Genomic DNA, 15,958 nt, shown 5'->3' on the forward strand with positions numbered 1-15,958 from the left:
ATTAAGGTAGGCTTAGTATATCTCTCCGGTCCGAGAGGTAAGTCCAAGGATGGCTTTAAGGCAACAGCTCGGGCAGCGATGTGGCTTATGGGGTCGCCGTATGTTCATCATGTGTTTAAAAACAGCAAATCTCACTAGACCCGTCCTGAAATGAATTCGCCGCATAGCTGCATAGGACAGCCAGAATCGTCGAGAAACCTGGTTGGATGAAAGCATACCGCGTGCTTAGATTGCAGCTGACTGATCTGATAAACCTCCCAACCCCAACGGCCTATGATCGCTGTCCATTGATGCCCGCATGTCATGCTAGACAAGCATATGTGAAGTGTCCAATTACTGATAGAGGCACAACTGAAATTTCTAACTGGCCGGCGATGAGTAAGTAGTACCCAGCCCAATTCACAGTCCGCAGATGAGGTATACTGATCAATAATAAGATGTAAATGGCGGCGGAATGAGAGCTGTCTGGATGATGACGATGCGAAAAGCTGGGAACCAATGCGCCGGTTCTGAGGCGCCGCACCGCTTCAACCCTCGTTTGCCTGCCGAATGCAGATGCCAGTGGCGAGAGCGAAGTAATTGCACCGGTCCCAGATGGATAGTTATCGAAAACGGTAGCGACTTTCATTGTTTACCCAAAATTGGCTTGTGCGGAGTAGAGACTCCGATTAGTGGTTTTCGCCTCGGGTTTCCGCAGACGATACAGATGGTGTACTGAAGACCAGTGCTTGAACAATGACCTTATAATCTGACAATGCCGTCGATAAGCTCGACCGTTGCACCGTTGCACGGGGTACCGGCCGGATCTCCTTGTACGAGATGCATGGCGGGTGGCTGTACCATGCCCCGCTACCTGGCGGTGATAGATCGGCTGCCCGACAGTCGACGCACCACTTTTAGGGGAGGCCTCAATGGCAGTTGCTTGATTTGAAGCCCGAAGCTCAGGTCGGCGTTGCAGATTAAAAGCTTCCATGGGCGATCTCCGAGTGGGCTCTGTGGACCTGAATCTCGACCCCGCAGCCTCGCCCGCTCTTCCTTCGGGCGAAGGGAGTCGCTGTCAGAGCTCCAACTCCAACTCTCTCTTAAGTCGGTGACACAACGTCCTGATTTGTTTGTGCTTTCATTCTCTTCATTCTCTTTGCTCTGGTATCTTTTGCTGGAGCCTTTTACTATCACTCTCCCTTATCTTTTATTTGTCGAGAGCATCACCGCCACCGACAGTCTCAACGATTTTATTGACCAACAGCCTTGACTGACCGGAGAATATCAAACTGTCTACGCAGTATTTGCAGAGCGTCGAACCCTATAAAAATGGTTGAATTCATTCCTCCTCCCGAACCTCGTGCCCTACTCCCTCCGCTGCTGGCATGCCTTCCAACGGCTTTTGTCTCCTCGCAACCTCCGCCAGCTCTTCTCCCGCTCTTATCACCCATTCTGCGCCAAAGAGTGCAGATCTTCAGTTCAGTGTCTACATCGTCAACCGAGTCATGGATTCGATTACTTTGCTGGGACTCCGAGAAGGGGGACCGGCTTCAATCTCTGATTGACGGCGCCACCTTCGAGCCTCATCCAGTCTCCGGGGAGATTGAGCTGCCCGACGATATTCCGGTTACCTATAAAAGAGTGGACGAGGAAACACTTCAGTCGCGTGTGCTAGTACCGGACTATGAATTCAAGGTCGTGTACCTTTGGTGCCCAAAGGAGGAATCACCGGGCTGGCGTATTGCTGAAGTTCTCCCTCACCAGGGGGTGGGCGAGGATGATGGAGCATGGTCCGCTTCTATAGGCGAAGCGAATGCCAATGCGCAAGAGAAGCTGGTGGACGATGCCCTCAAGGCAGCGGAGAAGGATGAACGGACAGCACCTTCCCAGGAGGAAGAAGACGACGACGACGATTACTGGGCTCGGTACGATGCTACGCCCGGACGCACTCCTTCAGTCAAGAACCCTGCTCCACCTAGCTTAACGTCCATGCTGCAGCACCAGGGCCCATCAGAGTCATCCTATTTTTCTCAGTACGACGATGTGCAGCCCGTGATGGACAGTCATGACCCAGATGAAGAGAACCCGGAGCTTGGGCCAACATCACTTGGTGGAGATATATTCGCGGAGCTCGCCAAACGCAATGCGGGGCCTGAGGATTCGGCGTCTCCCGACACCAGGAACAAGACAAACGGAGCACCGTTAAGCCATCCTCGGCCAGAGTCCGCAACCTCTTCGAACTCAGAGGCTGTGTCGAGATTGGAGCAGGAAGCCGAGACCCAGTCCACATATGAAGTAGGGGTGAAGCAACACATAGGCTCTAATATCAAAAGTCTGTTCCGCCTTGCCAAAGCGACGGGTATATCTCGAGCCGAGTTTCAATCGTTGGTCAAGACCGAGCTGGATCTATTGAACTTGTCTGACGATGATTGATCACAGTGGGGCTTTTTCAAGGCATGGTTATTACTGTACATTTGTGAGCCTTTCGATTGGTATCATCACATTGGCGCATTCTGGAGCGTTTTGGAGCATTGGCTGCATTTGGATATCCAACGTGTCTTGTCATGAACATAGCTTTTCTGCGGAATTCAATCCTCATGTCCATACGGAGTTTATTGTTGAATTATACATATGAAACATAGAAGTCATCAAATTACGTAGCTTGCCCCTGAGTTTCGGACTTGTTTGGAACTCACATGTTCGCAGATCTGGCCTTTACTTGTTCCGTTCCGGATAAAGACACGCAATCCAGACCACCCCGGGCCAGTTCGCAGCTCAATTCACTACTGGGCGATGCGGCTTTCTTGTTCAATTTTATAGCTAATTCAAAAGTGAGCTTGTCCGCCTCAAGAGATTCCTTTTTCTTTCTCTCTGTCCCCAGCTAACCTGCTTCAGTTCTATTCGTACTCTCTTTCATCCCTTTTGTTTTGGCGTGGTGATTATTATGTCTTCCTCGCCCTCTCTGCGTAAGAGGGGCGGCAAGAGAGAGGAAACTCCGGTGCCCTCTGACCGTTCTCTTACTCCTTCAGCTTCCAAGTTGAGTGCTGCACCGCACTCGTCAGAATGGGACTATCGGCTGGCCATCACCATTCTGACGGTGCTGGCTTTCATTACCCGGTTCTACAAGATCTCCTACCCCGATCAAGTCGTTTTTGACGAGGTGCATTTTGGAAAGGTACGCAATTGTTTGCCTTGACGCTGATCAGCTCTGAACTGACATTCATTGCGCCTAGTTCGCTTCTTACTATCTCCGACGGACCTACTTCTTCGATGTTCATCCCCCTTTCGCTAAACTCCTGCTCGCCTTCACTGGATGGCTTGTCGGCTACGATGGCCACTTTCTGTTCGAGAATATCGGAGAGTCCTACATTGAGAACAAGGTTCCCTATGTTGCCCTCCGTGCTATGCCCGCCGCCCTCGGTGCCCTCACGATTCCCGTGGTATTCCTGATTATGTGGGAGTCTGGCTACTCCCTGCCGGCATGTGTTTTGGCCTCGGGATTGATCCTATTCGACAATGCCCACGTTGGCGAGGACCGATTGATTTTGCTGGACTCGACTCTGGTCATCACCATGGCCTTGAGCATCCTGTGCTACATTCGGTTCTACAAGTTGCGCCACGAGCCCTTTGGACGAAAGTGGTGGAAGTGGCTTCTTCTGACTGGCGTGTCGTTGAGCTGTGTTATCTCCACCAAGTACGTTGGTGTCTTCACCTTCGTTACCATCGGCTCGGCTGTCATGGTTGATCTGTGGAACTTGCTGGACATCCGGAGACAAGGCGGCGCTCTCAGCATGTTTGAATGGAGCAAGCACTTTGCGGCCCGCTTCTTCTCCCTCGTCATTATCCCGTTCTTCTTCTACCTATTCTGGTTCCAGGTTCACTTTGCTATCTTGACGCACTCCGGTCCCGGCGATGATTTCATGACGCCTGCCTTCCAGGAGACACTGAGTGACAACGCCATGTCTGCGCAGTCAGTTAGTATCGAGTACTTTGACACGATATCTATGCGCCACAAGGATACGAAAGTATTCTTGCACAGCCACCCTGACACCTACCCACTGCGCTACGACGATGGTCGTATTTCCAGCCAGGGCCAGCAGGTTACCGGTTACCCCTACAACGATACCAACAACCACTGGCAAATCATCCCCACCGTTCCTTTGGATGAAGCCGATGAGAAGAGCCGCAAGGTCCGTAACGGCGATGTTGTTCAGCTTCGCCACGTGGCCACCGATACCATTCTCCTCACCCACGATGTCGCCTCGCCTTACTACCCTACCAACCAGGAGTTCACCACCGTTTCGCATGAACTCGCTGATGGAAAGAGGCACAACGATACATTGTTCGAAATCAAGGTTGAGCATGGCAAATCCAAGCAGGAGTTCCGGACACTATCCAGCCAGTTCAAATTGGTTCATGTACCCACCAAGGTCGCGATGTGGACTCATACGACTCCTCTGCCAGAGTGGGCTTTCAAGCAAGCCGAGATCAACGGTAACAAGAACGTTTTGCAGAGCAGCAACATCTGGTTCGTGGAAGCCGTTGAATCCTTGGAAGAGGATAGCCCGCGCGTCAAGAAGGAAGAGCGCAAGGTTAAGCATCTGCCCTTCTGGAGGAAATACCTTGAGCTGCAGCGTGCCATGTTCTTCCACAACAACGCCTTGACTAGCAGCCACCCCTATGCCAGCGAGCCATTCCAGTGGCCTTTCCTTCTGCGTGGTGTCAGCTTCTGGACCAAGAACGACACTCGCGAGCAGATTTACTTCCTGGGTAACCCTGTCGGATGGTGGATCTCCAGCAGTCTTCTGGCTGTGTTTGCCGGTGTTATTGGTGCCGATCAACTGTCTCTGCGTCGCGGCGTCGATGCTGTTGAAGAAAGTGAGTCGAGTTTCTCGTGTACTTCTTTTGGTATCACGCTAACCGTTATAGTCTGGGGCACGGGCTCCCGGTCCCGCCTGTACAACAGCACGGGCTTCCTGTTCCTCTGCTGGGCCGCCCATTACTTCCCCTTCTGGCTAATGGGTCGTCAACGTTTCCTGCACCACTACCTCCCCGCTCATGTCGCCTCGGCACTTGTAACCGGCGCCCTGATTGAATTCATCTTCAACATCCAGCCGATCTCCGTCCCTGCAACTATCCCAGCCGGCCTTGATGACCCCACAGGCAAGGCAAAGGTTCGCCGCTTCGTCACGGCCAGAGAGCGCATGGGCGTCAAGTCCCTCGTCGCCGGTTGGATCGCGTCCCTGATCATCCTGGCCGCCACCATCTGGGGATTCTGGTTCTTTGCCCCCTTGACGTACGGAACGCCTGGGTTGGATGTCGCCCAAGTCAACGCCAGAAAATGGCTCGGCTACGACCTGCACTTCGCGAAATAGGTGCATCTCGTTTCGTTTGCGAAGAGTCCAGCTAGCGCTCGACGTCGTGTAAGATGATCTGCTTGTGTTTGTTTTTGGGGTGTTTGACATGCTCCAGATCACAATGGATAGCATCATGCATGTGCTACAGGAGCTTGTCAGGTTAGCACAGCGCCCTACGATTTGTGGCGCTACTGCTGAGCTCATATCCTATTGAGTCTTGGATATTGCTATGTCTACGGTCAATTCTTCCCTCTCTCTATAAATCTTTTCCTTTGACTTGTGTATCCCGATGTAGCGCTTTACTGGAATCTTGTATCATCTACTAATCGAAAACGACTACGAATGAAGACGTGATTTAGAGCTGAAATTGCAAAACTCATATAATCGAAGTAGGCTAAAATTTCAACGCATCTAACCAACGCCATAGGGTGTATCTATATACAAAAAATCATCAATAAAACTGGAAGGCAACCTAGTAGGCCATCCGCTTCCCAATCTCACTCTCCCATCCACGGACTCTCTCGAACCCGTTCGAGGCAGTCTGGTAGTCAAGCATAGCTTGGTAGACCTCCTCCTGACTTGTCAAGACAAAGGGTCCATACTGCACGACCTTTTGGTCCAGCGGCTGTCCAGCCACAAGGATAAACCGAGACTCCTCCTCCGCATTGTCCGGTACAGAAGCCTCGATGTGGTCGCCGTTTTGCTCGAAAACGACATTATGGTACTGCTTCACTAGCTGCGTCGAGTCCGTTGACCCGAAAACAGTAGTTCCGGACAATGTGTAGGCAAAGGCATTCCAGCCCACAGGCAAGACCTGCGAGAGTCGACCACCGGGCTTAATCGACACGTCCAAGAGCCAGAGCGGCGTGTAGGCGAGATCGCGCACGGAATCGACGCCGTGGCTCTGCCCCGAAATAACCTTGACGGTCACGCGGCCTTGGTCGACAGTCGCAAAGGGGATCTCGCTGGCGCGCAGATCGCGGTACCGCGGCTCGCACATCTTCAGCTTCTTGGGCAGGTCAACCCACAGCTGCATACCGACATTGGGGCTGCCGTCTGGGTTCTCGTGCGGCATCTCCGCGTGCATGATACCCTTGCCGGCTGTCATGAATTGCAGATCACCGGGACCGATTGTGCCCTTGTTGCCGGCAAAGTCCTCGTGGTCGACACCGCCGGAGAGCAGGTAGGTGATTGTTTCTTGGCCGCGGTGCGGGTGGTCGGGGAAGCCGGCGCCCTTGCCGATGGTGAAGTGGTCAAGCATCAGGAACGGCGAGAAGTTGCGGAGCTTGGGGGTGCCGATTGAGCGGCGGACGCGAGCTCCTGCGCCCTCGGCTTGCTCAATGGCAAGGAAGACGGTGCGGATTGCGCGGGGAACAGACATTTCGCTGGTAGACAGGATTGGTTCCGCTGATGGAAAGGGTTCTTGCGTGTTTTTGGTGGTGGTAGTGGTGTAGCTTTGTACTCTCGAAGCGAAGTTCCTCAAGTACTCGATATCAAGACTGATCTTTAGATCTGGATTGTTGAACTTGAGAGCAGTGAGGACAATTGCTGCGATGCCAACAAAAATGGACCAGAGCAGTTTCATCGGCTTAGAGGAGGGCTATTTATACCATCTGTCTGCTGGGTTGAGAACGTAGTAGAAGATACTCACGGCGACGACGAGGGGCATTTAGTCACATTTTATAAGTCTCGAATAAGCACTCTATACGGCTCCTTGCCTAATGCGGGAAGATCGAGGCTCTGACAAAGCTGACAAAGGCTCGTGTCAGCGCTGCCAAGAGTTGGAGTTTCCACTGCTGATGCTTGCAAATGCAAGCATGAATCATTGGAACAACGAGATAACGGAATAATCTAGGCTCAGAGAGGCTCAATTGGAATGTTTAACATTGTAAAAAGTAAGAGTAGTCATCGATCCACTACAGTGATTGATTTTCAACAATGAAACTTGCATATCTGGTGCGACCACAATGGGCATTGTACCTGACGGTCTGACCTCGGCTTACCTCGATAAGGCGAACCAAGATAAGAGATGACACGTGCCGATAAGATCAACTTCACAGCTGTCATCAACATCGAACACAGCGAATGGCTGCTCTCCATCATGAGATAGCTAGAAATTATACATTTCCTCTATAACAATCAAGACCGCCTGCTCTGACGAACTCTGGTAAGGCATCAACTCGCGTCTCGAGTAAACTGCTGCAACTTCGACACGAGTACCTGTCCGGCGGATCGCCCGACAGCATACGCACTCCACCAATGCGCAGACAATCAGGGATAGTATCCTCTCTGCTCTTGTTAGCATGCACAAGCTCTAGTGCATGGGCGAGTAGGAAATTCAATATTCACGATGATTTACTAGCATACCCTCAGGTAAATGGGGTCCGTCCTCGATTCTTGTACGTGCTAACAACTTATTCTTGTAGTTCCGCATTCAGTTCCCCGATGGCTTCGTCCTCGACTCGCATGCGCGGGGCTTACTAGAACAAGCCCCCCACGATAGCTCTCCACCCCCTGAAAAGCGCGACACCTACGAACAAACACCGTTAGGCGACGAAACAGGTAACACGAGAGGTGACGAGCCGAGTGGCGATGAAATCAAACTCTCATACGAGGAGCTGATCCTTGAAGGGCAGCGATACCTTTGTGAAGTTCCTGTGGTAAAAGCTGCCGAGCACAATCAGACGAAGGAAGAAGTGAACGAGGATCAGGAGCGAAAGGAGCTGGCGCGGGCCACAGATCGAGGTCTAGAGCTCTTGCGCGAGATGGAAGGCAAATGCCTCTACTATATCTCCGGGTGGTGGTCATACTCTTTCTGCTATATGAACCAGATCAAGCAGTTCCATGCGCTTCCGTCAGGAGCAGGCATCCCCAATTATCCGCCCATGGAGGACCACACAACACACTCGTTCATACTTGGTAGGTTTCCTCAAGAAGAAAGTCGAGAGGATGGAGAAGGTACAAAGCCCGAAAAGACGACGACAGATCTGGCCGAGTTGCAGACGAAAGGAGGCTCGCGCTACCTGGTTCAGCGACTCGATAGTGGCGATCAGTGCGACCTCACGGGAAAGAGTAGGAAGATTGAAGTCCAGTTTCATTGTAACCCGCAGTCTACGGATCGTATTGCCTGGATCAAGGAGCTCTATACCTGCTCCTATTTGATGCTCATCTATACTCCTCGCCTATGCAACGATGTTGCATTCCTCCCACCTCAACAGGAAGAAGTCCATACTATTGACTGCCGCGAGATTCTCACTGCGGAGGAGGTTTCGGACTGGCACTCGATGCAGGAATACGAGTCATCTCAACAGCTGTTAGAATCTGCTGAAGCACCAGAGTACCCGATTATCGGTGGAATTGAAGTTGGCGCCCAGCGGTTAGTCGGGACAGAGGGCAGGCAGATCGAAAAGGGCCGCGTGGCTTCCATAGGCGAGGAAAAGGTGGACGTTGTTGCAAAACGCGTGAATGGGGAGGTGCAACTCTTGTCGACCGACAAACTGAAGAAGTTCGATCTCGATGAAGCCAAGATTGAGGAGCTCAGAAAGAAATTAGAAGAATGGGCTAAGGGTAAAGATTGGACTCTGGAAATTGTTACCGGCAACGGTGCATACCTGCGTGGAGTAGTCGATGAGGATGAGGAAGCGACAGAAGGCGAAGAGGGACAAGTATACAAACAGGAGCAGAATGAAGATATCAAGGGCACTGATGGGCGGCCTGGTCGTCAAGAAGACAAGGTGCCGGGGAAAGACCAGAAGAATGAGCGAAAAATGGATGGTGGTGAAGAACCGGCAATTAACGCTGGAGATGTGGATGGAAGTGAGGAAGTTTTCAAAGACGAACTGTAAATAGGCTATTTATACGAGTTGACGATTTTGCATGCGCGTTTGACTTTACGCTGTATATGAAGGACCTCAGTACTCTAGACACGAACGGCGAGACGCAGATTGGACTGTGGAGTGCGGATAGACTCTGTCAGAAGGAGAATGTGCTCCCTGCATCCAGCAAGCTTTAATAGTATGCATCATGGCAGCTGGACCCTGGTTTTAGCGAGAGACTTGTTGCTGCGAGCCCCTCCAGCCTCGGGTGTTGAGTCTATACTGGAGGTACACAGTGTGTACCTAACTGGGTTGGTAGTGCTGATTTTGCGCAACCACCCCTCAGCCCCCAATAATGATCGGCATTTCGCTCGTCTTCTCACATAATTCCACGACTGTGTGTCTGCTTTCCTTGTCTTCTTCGTCCCTCCGCGGCCTTGTTCTACAGCCTGTACCCCGGATTTGCACTGTTCCAGCCTGATGAGTTGGGAGCTGCCAAGCCCAACCCACTCTGCCTCTCGCTCGCGGACTCTCCTCTCCGGCCATTACGACGACGAACCCCGACCAACCGACCGTTGACGGCCACTGACTTCCCGTCACAACCGGTCTTCTCGCTCCTTCTCCTGGCACAATCCCTACGATACTGCCTTGACGCTATCCCCTCCACGCTGCAGCTGCAGCCGGACCGCTTCCCTTCCGCGTCTACCTACTATCCTGATCAGCACACGCAACCCGTTCGGTTGACCGGCCACCATGGGGTTCATCGGTGTTTATACCGCCATCTACGATTACCAACCGCAAGCGCACGGCGAACTAGAGCTCCGTGAAGGCGATCTGCTTTATATCCTAGAGAAAAGCGCCGAGGACAATTGGTGGAAGGCCAAAAAGAAGGCGGACCGGGACGACGAAGATGAGCCCGAGGGTCTAGTACCAAACAACTACGTCGAGGAGGTAAGGATACTCGATTTCGGTCTCCTTCGTGTGACATGTGACAAGGGGCATTTGTTACAGCGACTGGCGCCTCGCTTGAAGACCACTGGCCGTCGTCCCGCCTCTCAGGGGTTGCGATGACGTTCACCCACTGCCATGGAAACGGACAACATACTGATGAATAGCAGGCCACGCCGATTCATGCCGCGAAAGCGCTATACGACTACACACGTCAGACAGACGAGGAGGTATCGTTCACAGAGGATGCGAACTTGGTGGTGTACGACACCTCGGATCCGGACTGGACTTTGGTTGGAGTTAATACAGACTTCGGATTTGCTCCGTCAAATTACATCGACATACTCGAAGACTCTGTAGCTCCAGCTCACGCATCATCCGAGCCTCCTTCTCCAGCCGTTGCTTCCCCAAATCCCGTGCCCGCACCTCCCAGCCTTCCGCAGCGCCCGGAGCTGGCTCCCATTGAAGAACCTAGCTCGCCCGTTTCAAGCTCTCCTGGGGATGCTGTCCAGAACCCCGCTGCGGCGGCGATAGCCAGTCTAATCCACCAACAGAACCGTTCTCCCGGGCCGTCCAGAGAGGTTCCCCCTCACCCACAACCCCAGGCGCCATCCCGCGAACCTTCACCTCCACCGCCCCGTCTGCCTGAAAGGCCCCGTTCGGAACATGTGTCTTCTCCTGTCCATCTCGAGTCGCCCGTACCCTCTCCGATTCCTCATCCTCGTCCTGTTTCGATACAGAATAACGATGGTGGACCACGAGAATCTCCTCCCTATAATCGGGTGGGAAGAACAGCGCCGCGTTCTCCATCCGGATATCACATGTACAACATCAACGAGATGGTCGAGGTTATGGGTAAGAGAAAAAAGATGCCCACGACACTAGGAATCAACATTGCCACTGGAACTATCTTCATATCGCCCGAGGATGATGGGGATGTGCAGGAGTGGACTGCTGAGAAGCTTACCCACTATTCCATTGAAGGAAAACACGTCTTTATCGACCTCGTTCGGCCCAGCAAAAGTGTGGATTTCCATGCCGGGGCCAAAGACACGGCCCGTGAGATTGTTTCGGCGCTTGGTGAAATTTCCGGGGCTTTCCGCGCTGAAGGTCTGCGGGAAGTTATTGCGGCAGGTGCCGGCGGCGGTGGCGCGCAGAAGAAGGGAACCATTCAATACGACTTTATGGCCCAAGGTGACGATGAAGTAACTGTTGGTGTTGGTGATGAGGTGATTATCCTAGATGACACCAAGTCTGAGGAGTGGTGGATGGTGCGGCGCATCAAGAATGGCAAGGAGGGTGTGGTTCCAAGCAGCTATGTTGAGGTGAGCGGTTTCGTCTCGCCGCCTCCAACGACGACTCCTATCGAATCTGGATTGTCCGCCGTGGAGAGGAACAGGCTTGAGGAGGCTCGGCTCGCCAAAGAAGCCGCGCGAAAGTCCGTTGCGGAAGCAGCTGTACCGCAAAGTCCCATAGTATGTCCTTCAACGCATGGCTATTGAAGCCAAGCTAACTAGACCAAGCGGCAGCACCACAAGAAGGACAGCAAGAGTAGTCAGCGATCCAGTAAGCATATACATATCTCGCCAATTTAGCAGTACTGACGGGATACAGAACCTGATCCGGCAAAGGTTAGGACATGGATCGACCGGTCTAAGGCATTCACCGTGGAGGCTCAGTTCATTGGATTGCAGGATGGGAAGATCCATCTGCACAAGACGAACGGAATCAAGATCGCAGTGCCAATCCCGAAGATGTCGTATGAAGACTTGGAATACGTCGAGAAGGTTACCGGAGAATCTCTTGACGAAGACAAACCATTGTCCGACATCCGGCGCAATTTGCCACAAACCAAACCAGACAAAGCCGACAAGGGGCGGTCGCCAAATGATGGCAAATCTGGCGCTACCTTCCAGCAGTCCGATTACGACTGGTTCGACTTCTTCCTCAAGGCCGGCGTTGGTCTTCATCAATGTGAGCGGTACGCGCAGAATTTCACCAAAGATTCGATGGACGAAGGTATTCTCCCTGATATCACCCCCGAGACTCTCCGTACATTGGGCCTTAAAGAGGGCGACATTCTGCGGGTCATGCGCTACTTGGACAATATGTTTGGGCGGACCGGTGGCAAATCGAAGCTGCGCAACGTGAGCTTTGGCGGGGAAGAAGTGATGGGTAATGGCGAGGGCTCCGGTGGTCTCTTTGCTGGACCTGGCGGAACACTGCACAACAACACTACCCGACCCCGTCCAGCGCCAGCTGTTCAGACCAAGGATGTCGTTGATCCGAAAGTCTTTGAGCAGAAGGATGCGGCGGCGGCAAAGCCGGCCGAAACACCCAGCAGCACTCCTCCACCAGCTCCTAGCGCAGCTGTCGAGAAGCCTGTCCAAAAGGGATTCGACGACGATGCGTGGGAAGTCAAAACCCCCAAGCAACCGACAGCCCCAGCTCCAGCCCCAGCTCCAGCTGTCAGCTCGCCACCCGCAGCAACGCCCGCCGCGGCGAGCCCTCCGCCTGTCCAGCCGGCCATCACAGGGGCTATGGCGGATCTCACACTCCTCCAAGCGCCCCTTCAGCCAAACCCTGCCCAACCAGCACCCGCCCCTGTTCAGTTACCCCCGGCGGCACAGCCTATTCAAGCTCAGCCAACTGCGATCCCTGCGCCTCCACCGCAGCAGTCAGGCGCCTCCCCCAACTTTTTTGCGCAAGTGGCACAGGTTGGTCAACAACAGCCTATGCAGACCGGCTTCCAGCAGCCTAGACAGCGCCCGCAAGCACCTCAGGCCATGGGCCAAAATTCGCTTATCCCACCGCCGCCTCAACGACCACTATCTGCACCTCAGAACATGCCTCAGCAACAGCCTTTCGGCCTGCCTCAGCTGCAGCCGCAGCTAACGGGTCTACCTCAGCAAGGTCCTCAGCTTGCTGCTTCTGGGCAGAGTCTGGCCACTCTAAGTCAACAAGGCTTCCAACCTCCGCAACAGGGTTTCCAGCCTCCATTCCAACCGCAACAGACCGGATTCATGGCTTCGAACCAGTTCCAGAACGGGCTGATGCCGCAGTCGACAGGTTTCCAGCCTCAATCGCAGTTCGGGATTCAACAACAACAGGCAGGATTCGGTCTTGCACCACAGCAAACCGGCTTTGGAGGGTTCGGCGCGCCGCCCCAACAGCCAATGGCAACCGGAATTAACTCTGTTCTTCCTCCTGCATTGCAACCTCAGCCTACTGGTTTGAACGGCTCCGGCTCAATGGCTTACTCTCCGTCTCCTCCCCCTATTCCACCCATCCCGCAGCAACATACGATTGCGCCACTACAGGCTCAGAAGACCGGCCCTGCCCCTCCGGTGCGGTTTGGTGTCAAGCCTGACGCTCCCAAGAAGCTTGCGCCTCAGCCGACAGGGATGAAGGCCAACTTGTCACAAGCCAGTAAGTCGCGCTCTCTCCAAGCACCTTCATTTACCAGTAGCTAATTCTGTGCAGCACCCACCAACCCGTTCGGCTTCTAGGCGAAGCAGTCGTGTATATAGGTTTCCCTTCGCAGCACATGACCTTTTTATACATTATCCTTTGCTCATTCTGCTGGCGGGATTGCAAGCATGTCCAGTCCCTGACCTAATTCCCTTTCTCACTTTAAGCACATGATACATGCAGCGATCTAGGCATGACCCACCATCTACCCACGCAGCAAGCGCCGAGTATTTGTTACATGGCGCACCTTCAGCGAACTAGACTTCGATATCCTTTTCCTTTCCTTTCCTTTCTTTCTCTTTCTCCAACTGACCCGACCATATACGTAATTTCTTGGAAGACCCCGTTTACGCTAACGCTCTCCCGTCCATTTTTCCTTTGTCCTACTCTGCTCTGCTTTGCTCCTTGGTCTGTACGAGTTCAAAATACTCTGTACTGTTGCGTTGGCTAGCCTGGTTGTGTCTAACATCGTCTTCCTTTTCCCGTCTCAGCTACGTTTCTTCGCCTTTTCGCTGTTATTCTTGACTGTTACCTGTTGCCTGTTGTCTCCGTGTCCTGGTCGGTGCTGTACCTTTACTTGTCCGCAGCTGTTTAGGTAGTTCTATCCTCGACGTCACTACCTAATATTGAGTTAAACATGGACAATACCTTCTTATGGGAGTCTTTGCTGTAACCGGATGTTTGGGTGAGAAAATGTAAGTTGCCACCTAACTAGGAGATGATACTGTAGGATCCATCCTCTGCGTTAGACACTCATCCAAAGGGCGTCGATCTGAAAATATGGGTGAGCTTCCACCAGCCACGAGCCGCATTAAGGCTTAACCCGAACTCTAAAGACATGCTTTATCGAACAGGCTATTGCGAAATTATCCTAGGTATCATAAATTTTTCATGAAGAAAGTGCATGAGACAGGACTCCTGCTGACTAAGCATTGCTGAATTAGGGTTTCCTGCTTTCCTGTGTTTTGCTAGGTATTGACCATGCAAACTGCCAGTTATCCCATTACAATCTATGTTAATCTTTAGAGCTTCAGGATTCTTGTCGGAGAGCTGATCTCAGATCCCGGCGGAAGCAACAAGAGAGTATGTCATTTGGGTTGAATGTTGGATACTTCAACCTATTGTGCCGCGATGTTGTAGTGTATGCACTAATGGAAGCAGCGATTTCAGAAGCTCTACTGACAAGAACACCCTTATACTAGCTGATTGCTGAACATCAAGGTCTTGATGGATTGAGAATAATCTTAATAGTCGAAAATACTCCCATTGGAAAATAACTTCGTGCAGAACATAGAACTAGTTGGGTCCCGCGTCTGACACCAGGCCAAATTGCTGTTGTGTAGAGAGTCCTGAAGGTATCATTGCTCCATGCAGTCTTTCCACAAGCCATCACATTCAAAATTCTCTAAGGTACTATTTCAAGGAAACATTCAATATCTATGGATGTCCAGGTTAGCTCCTTCCACCCTCCTGTATCACAGCACCGATGAAAACCATGACTACCGCGGCATATGCTGTAGAAGCCACGAAAACAGCCTCGATGGTATTTAAATATCAGGCCATCAGAAGCCCAAAGGCCGCCGACACACAGCCCGTAGCCACACCGAGCTGTAGGTACAGCTCCCGTTTGAGTGCAAGGAGCCACATAGGTCCAATAAAAAAGGCACCACCGACTAGGGCCCCGGCTACTCTCAAGCACCGAGCCCGTCTAAGAACTGCACTCCGAGTTGTACCCAAGGGCTGTACTCCGCCTCCGCCTCCAGTTTCCCAAGGACCAGTAGGTATGGCACTGTCCCTGAACACCTCCCTGAAATCTGCTGTAGTCTTCTCTGCCCTTAACAGTGCATCCGCGAGGAGGTGCTCATCGTGGGCCCGCTCGCTCGATGCGATGAAAGGGTCGCTGGCCTTGCCCCAGTATTTTGCCATGTATTCCTGGTCTTGCACAGCCTGAACTGTAACTTGTTAGAGTAACAGTGACCCAGGCATATGATCAAACACACCGTATCTCCTCATAACAGACTCTAAGTCTTGCATATGGTCACTCGTTATGTCACCATCGCTATTGAACTGGAGCGGAACTGTAAGATCAATCAACCGGGCCTGAAGATATCGCATTTGCATTCGGTGGACGTCGGCAAAGCTGATGCGGTAGCCATAGTCTCCGTCAGTCAGCGCGGCCCTTTGTCCTCTCACAACTCGAGAGAGCATATACGCCCAGCTAGGGACAAAAGAACGCTGGCGTGTTACCAAAGTCATAAAACCAGCCCCATGGAGTTGGCGGACCTCCTTCCAGAGGCGAACACCTTCCAAATCGCTGGTGTTGGCCATGGTTGGTCAGGAGAGTGAAGCGATGTCAGCTGAGATCTCAGCCTGCCGCCGACTTTC

The 15,958-nt window shown here is 52.6% G+C and overlaps 6 protein-coding genes across 6 annotated transcripts; 4 read left to right on the forward strand and 2 right to left on the reverse strand.

The window, feature by feature from the left end:
* Positions 1 to 1,311: 1,311 nt before the first annotated feature.
* BDW74DRAFT_180646 (uncharacterized protein) lies at positions 1,312 to 2,415 on the forward strand (the record flags this gene model as incomplete). The annotated part of the gene is made up of 1 exon (XM_073729794.1): positions 1,312 to 2,415. The coding sequence occupies one exon, from the start codon at positions 1,312 to 1,314 to the stop codon at positions 2,413 to 2,415; it is 1,104 nt and encodes a 367-aa protein (XP_073581269.1).
* Positions 2,416 to 2,796: 381 nt separating this feature from the next.
* pmt4 (dolichyl-phosphate-mannose-protein mannosyltransferase) lies at positions 2,797 to 5,584 on the forward strand. Its single transcript, XM_073733268.1, has 3 exons — positions 2,797 to 3,157; positions 3,216 to 4,860; positions 4,912 to 5,584. Exons 1-3 carry the CDS (start codon positions 2,927 to 2,929, stop codon positions 5,355 to 5,357), a joined length of 2,322 nt encoding a protein of 773 aa, XP_073581270.1. The 5' UTR covers positions 2,797 to 2,926; the 3' UTR covers positions 5,358 to 5,584.
* Positions 5,585 to 5,690: 106 nt separating this feature from the next.
* On the reverse strand, positions 5,691 to 6,961 carry BDW74DRAFT_158002 (pirin family protein). The gene has a single exon (XM_073725237.1). It carries the CDS (start codon positions 6,922 to 6,924, stop codon positions 5,812 to 5,814), a length of 1,113 nt encoding a protein of 370 aa, XP_073581271.1. The 5' UTR covers positions 6,925 to 6,961; the 3' UTR covers positions 5,691 to 5,811.
* A 341-nt stretch (positions 6,962 to 7,302) lies between these two features.
* Positions 7,303 to 9,221, forward strand: BDW74DRAFT_158003 (PRKCSH domain-containing protein). Its single transcript, XM_073725238.1, has 2 exons — positions 7,303 to 7,712; positions 7,766 to 9,221. The coding sequence occupies exons 1-2, from the start codon at positions 7,599 to 7,601 to the stop codon at positions 9,182 to 9,184; spliced, it is 1,533 nt and encodes a 510-aa protein (XP_073581272.1). The 5' UTR covers positions 7,303 to 7,598; the 3' UTR covers positions 9,185 to 9,221.
* Positions 9,222 to 9,907: 686 nt separating this feature from the next.
* On the forward strand, positions 9,908 to 13,611 carry BDW74DRAFT_180650 (cytoskeletal protein-binding protein SLA1; the record flags this gene model as incomplete). The annotated part of the gene is made up of 5 exons (XM_073729795.1): positions 9,908 to 10,105; positions 10,273 to 11,577; positions 11,626 to 11,668; positions 11,717 to 13,531; positions 13,586 to 13,611. The coding sequence occupies 5 exons, from the start codon at positions 9,908 to 9,910 to the stop codon at positions 13,609 to 13,611; spliced, it is 3,387 nt and encodes a 1,128-aa protein (XP_073581273.1).
* A 1,516-nt stretch (positions 13,612 to 15,127) lies between these two features.
* BDW74DRAFT_180651 (uncharacterized protein) lies at positions 15,128 to 15,901 on the reverse strand (the record flags this gene model as incomplete). The annotated part of the gene is made up of 2 exons (XM_073729796.1): positions 15,128 to 15,525; positions 15,574 to 15,901. 2 exons carry the CDS (start codon positions 15,899 to 15,901, stop codon positions 15,128 to 15,130), a joined length of 726 nt encoding a protein of 241 aa, XP_073581274.1.
* Between the last annotated feature and the right edge of the window lie 57 nt (positions 15,902 to 15,958).

This window comes from Aspergillus multicolor (genome assembly GCF_047715735.1).
Source record: "Aspergillus multicolor strain CBS 133.54 unplaced genomic scaffold BDW74scaffold_23, whole genome shotgun sequence".
In the NCBI taxonomy this organism is placed as follows: Eukaryota; Fungi; Ascomycota; class Eurotiomycetes; order Eurotiales; family Aspergillaceae; genus Aspergillus; species Aspergillus multicolor.

Coding starts and splice junctions, on each gene's coding strand:
- BDW74DRAFT_158002 (XM_073725237.1), bottom strand. CDS start 6,924: ATGAAACTGCTCTGGTCCATTTTTGTTGGCATCGCAGCAATTGTCCTC.
- BDW74DRAFT_158003 (XM_073725238.1), top strand. CDS start 7,599: ATGCGCAGACAATCAGGGATAGTATCCTCTCTGCTCTTGTTAGCATGC. Junction 7,713..7,765: donor ATTTACTAGCATACCCTCAG/GTAAATGGGGTC, acceptor TTATTCTTGTAG/TTCCGCATTCAGTTCCCCGA.
- pmt4 (XM_073733268.1), top strand. CDS start 2,927: ATGTCTTCCTCGCCCTCTCTGCGTAAGAGGGGCGGCAAGAGAGAGGAA. Junction 3,158..3,215: donor ACGAGGTGCATTTTGGAAAG/GTACGCAATTGT, acceptor CATTGCGCCTAG/TTCGCTTCTTACTATCTCCG. Junction 4,861..4,911: donor CGTCGATGCTGTTGAAGAAA/GTGAGTCGAGTT, acceptor TAACCGTTATAG/TCTGGGGCACGGGCTCCCGG.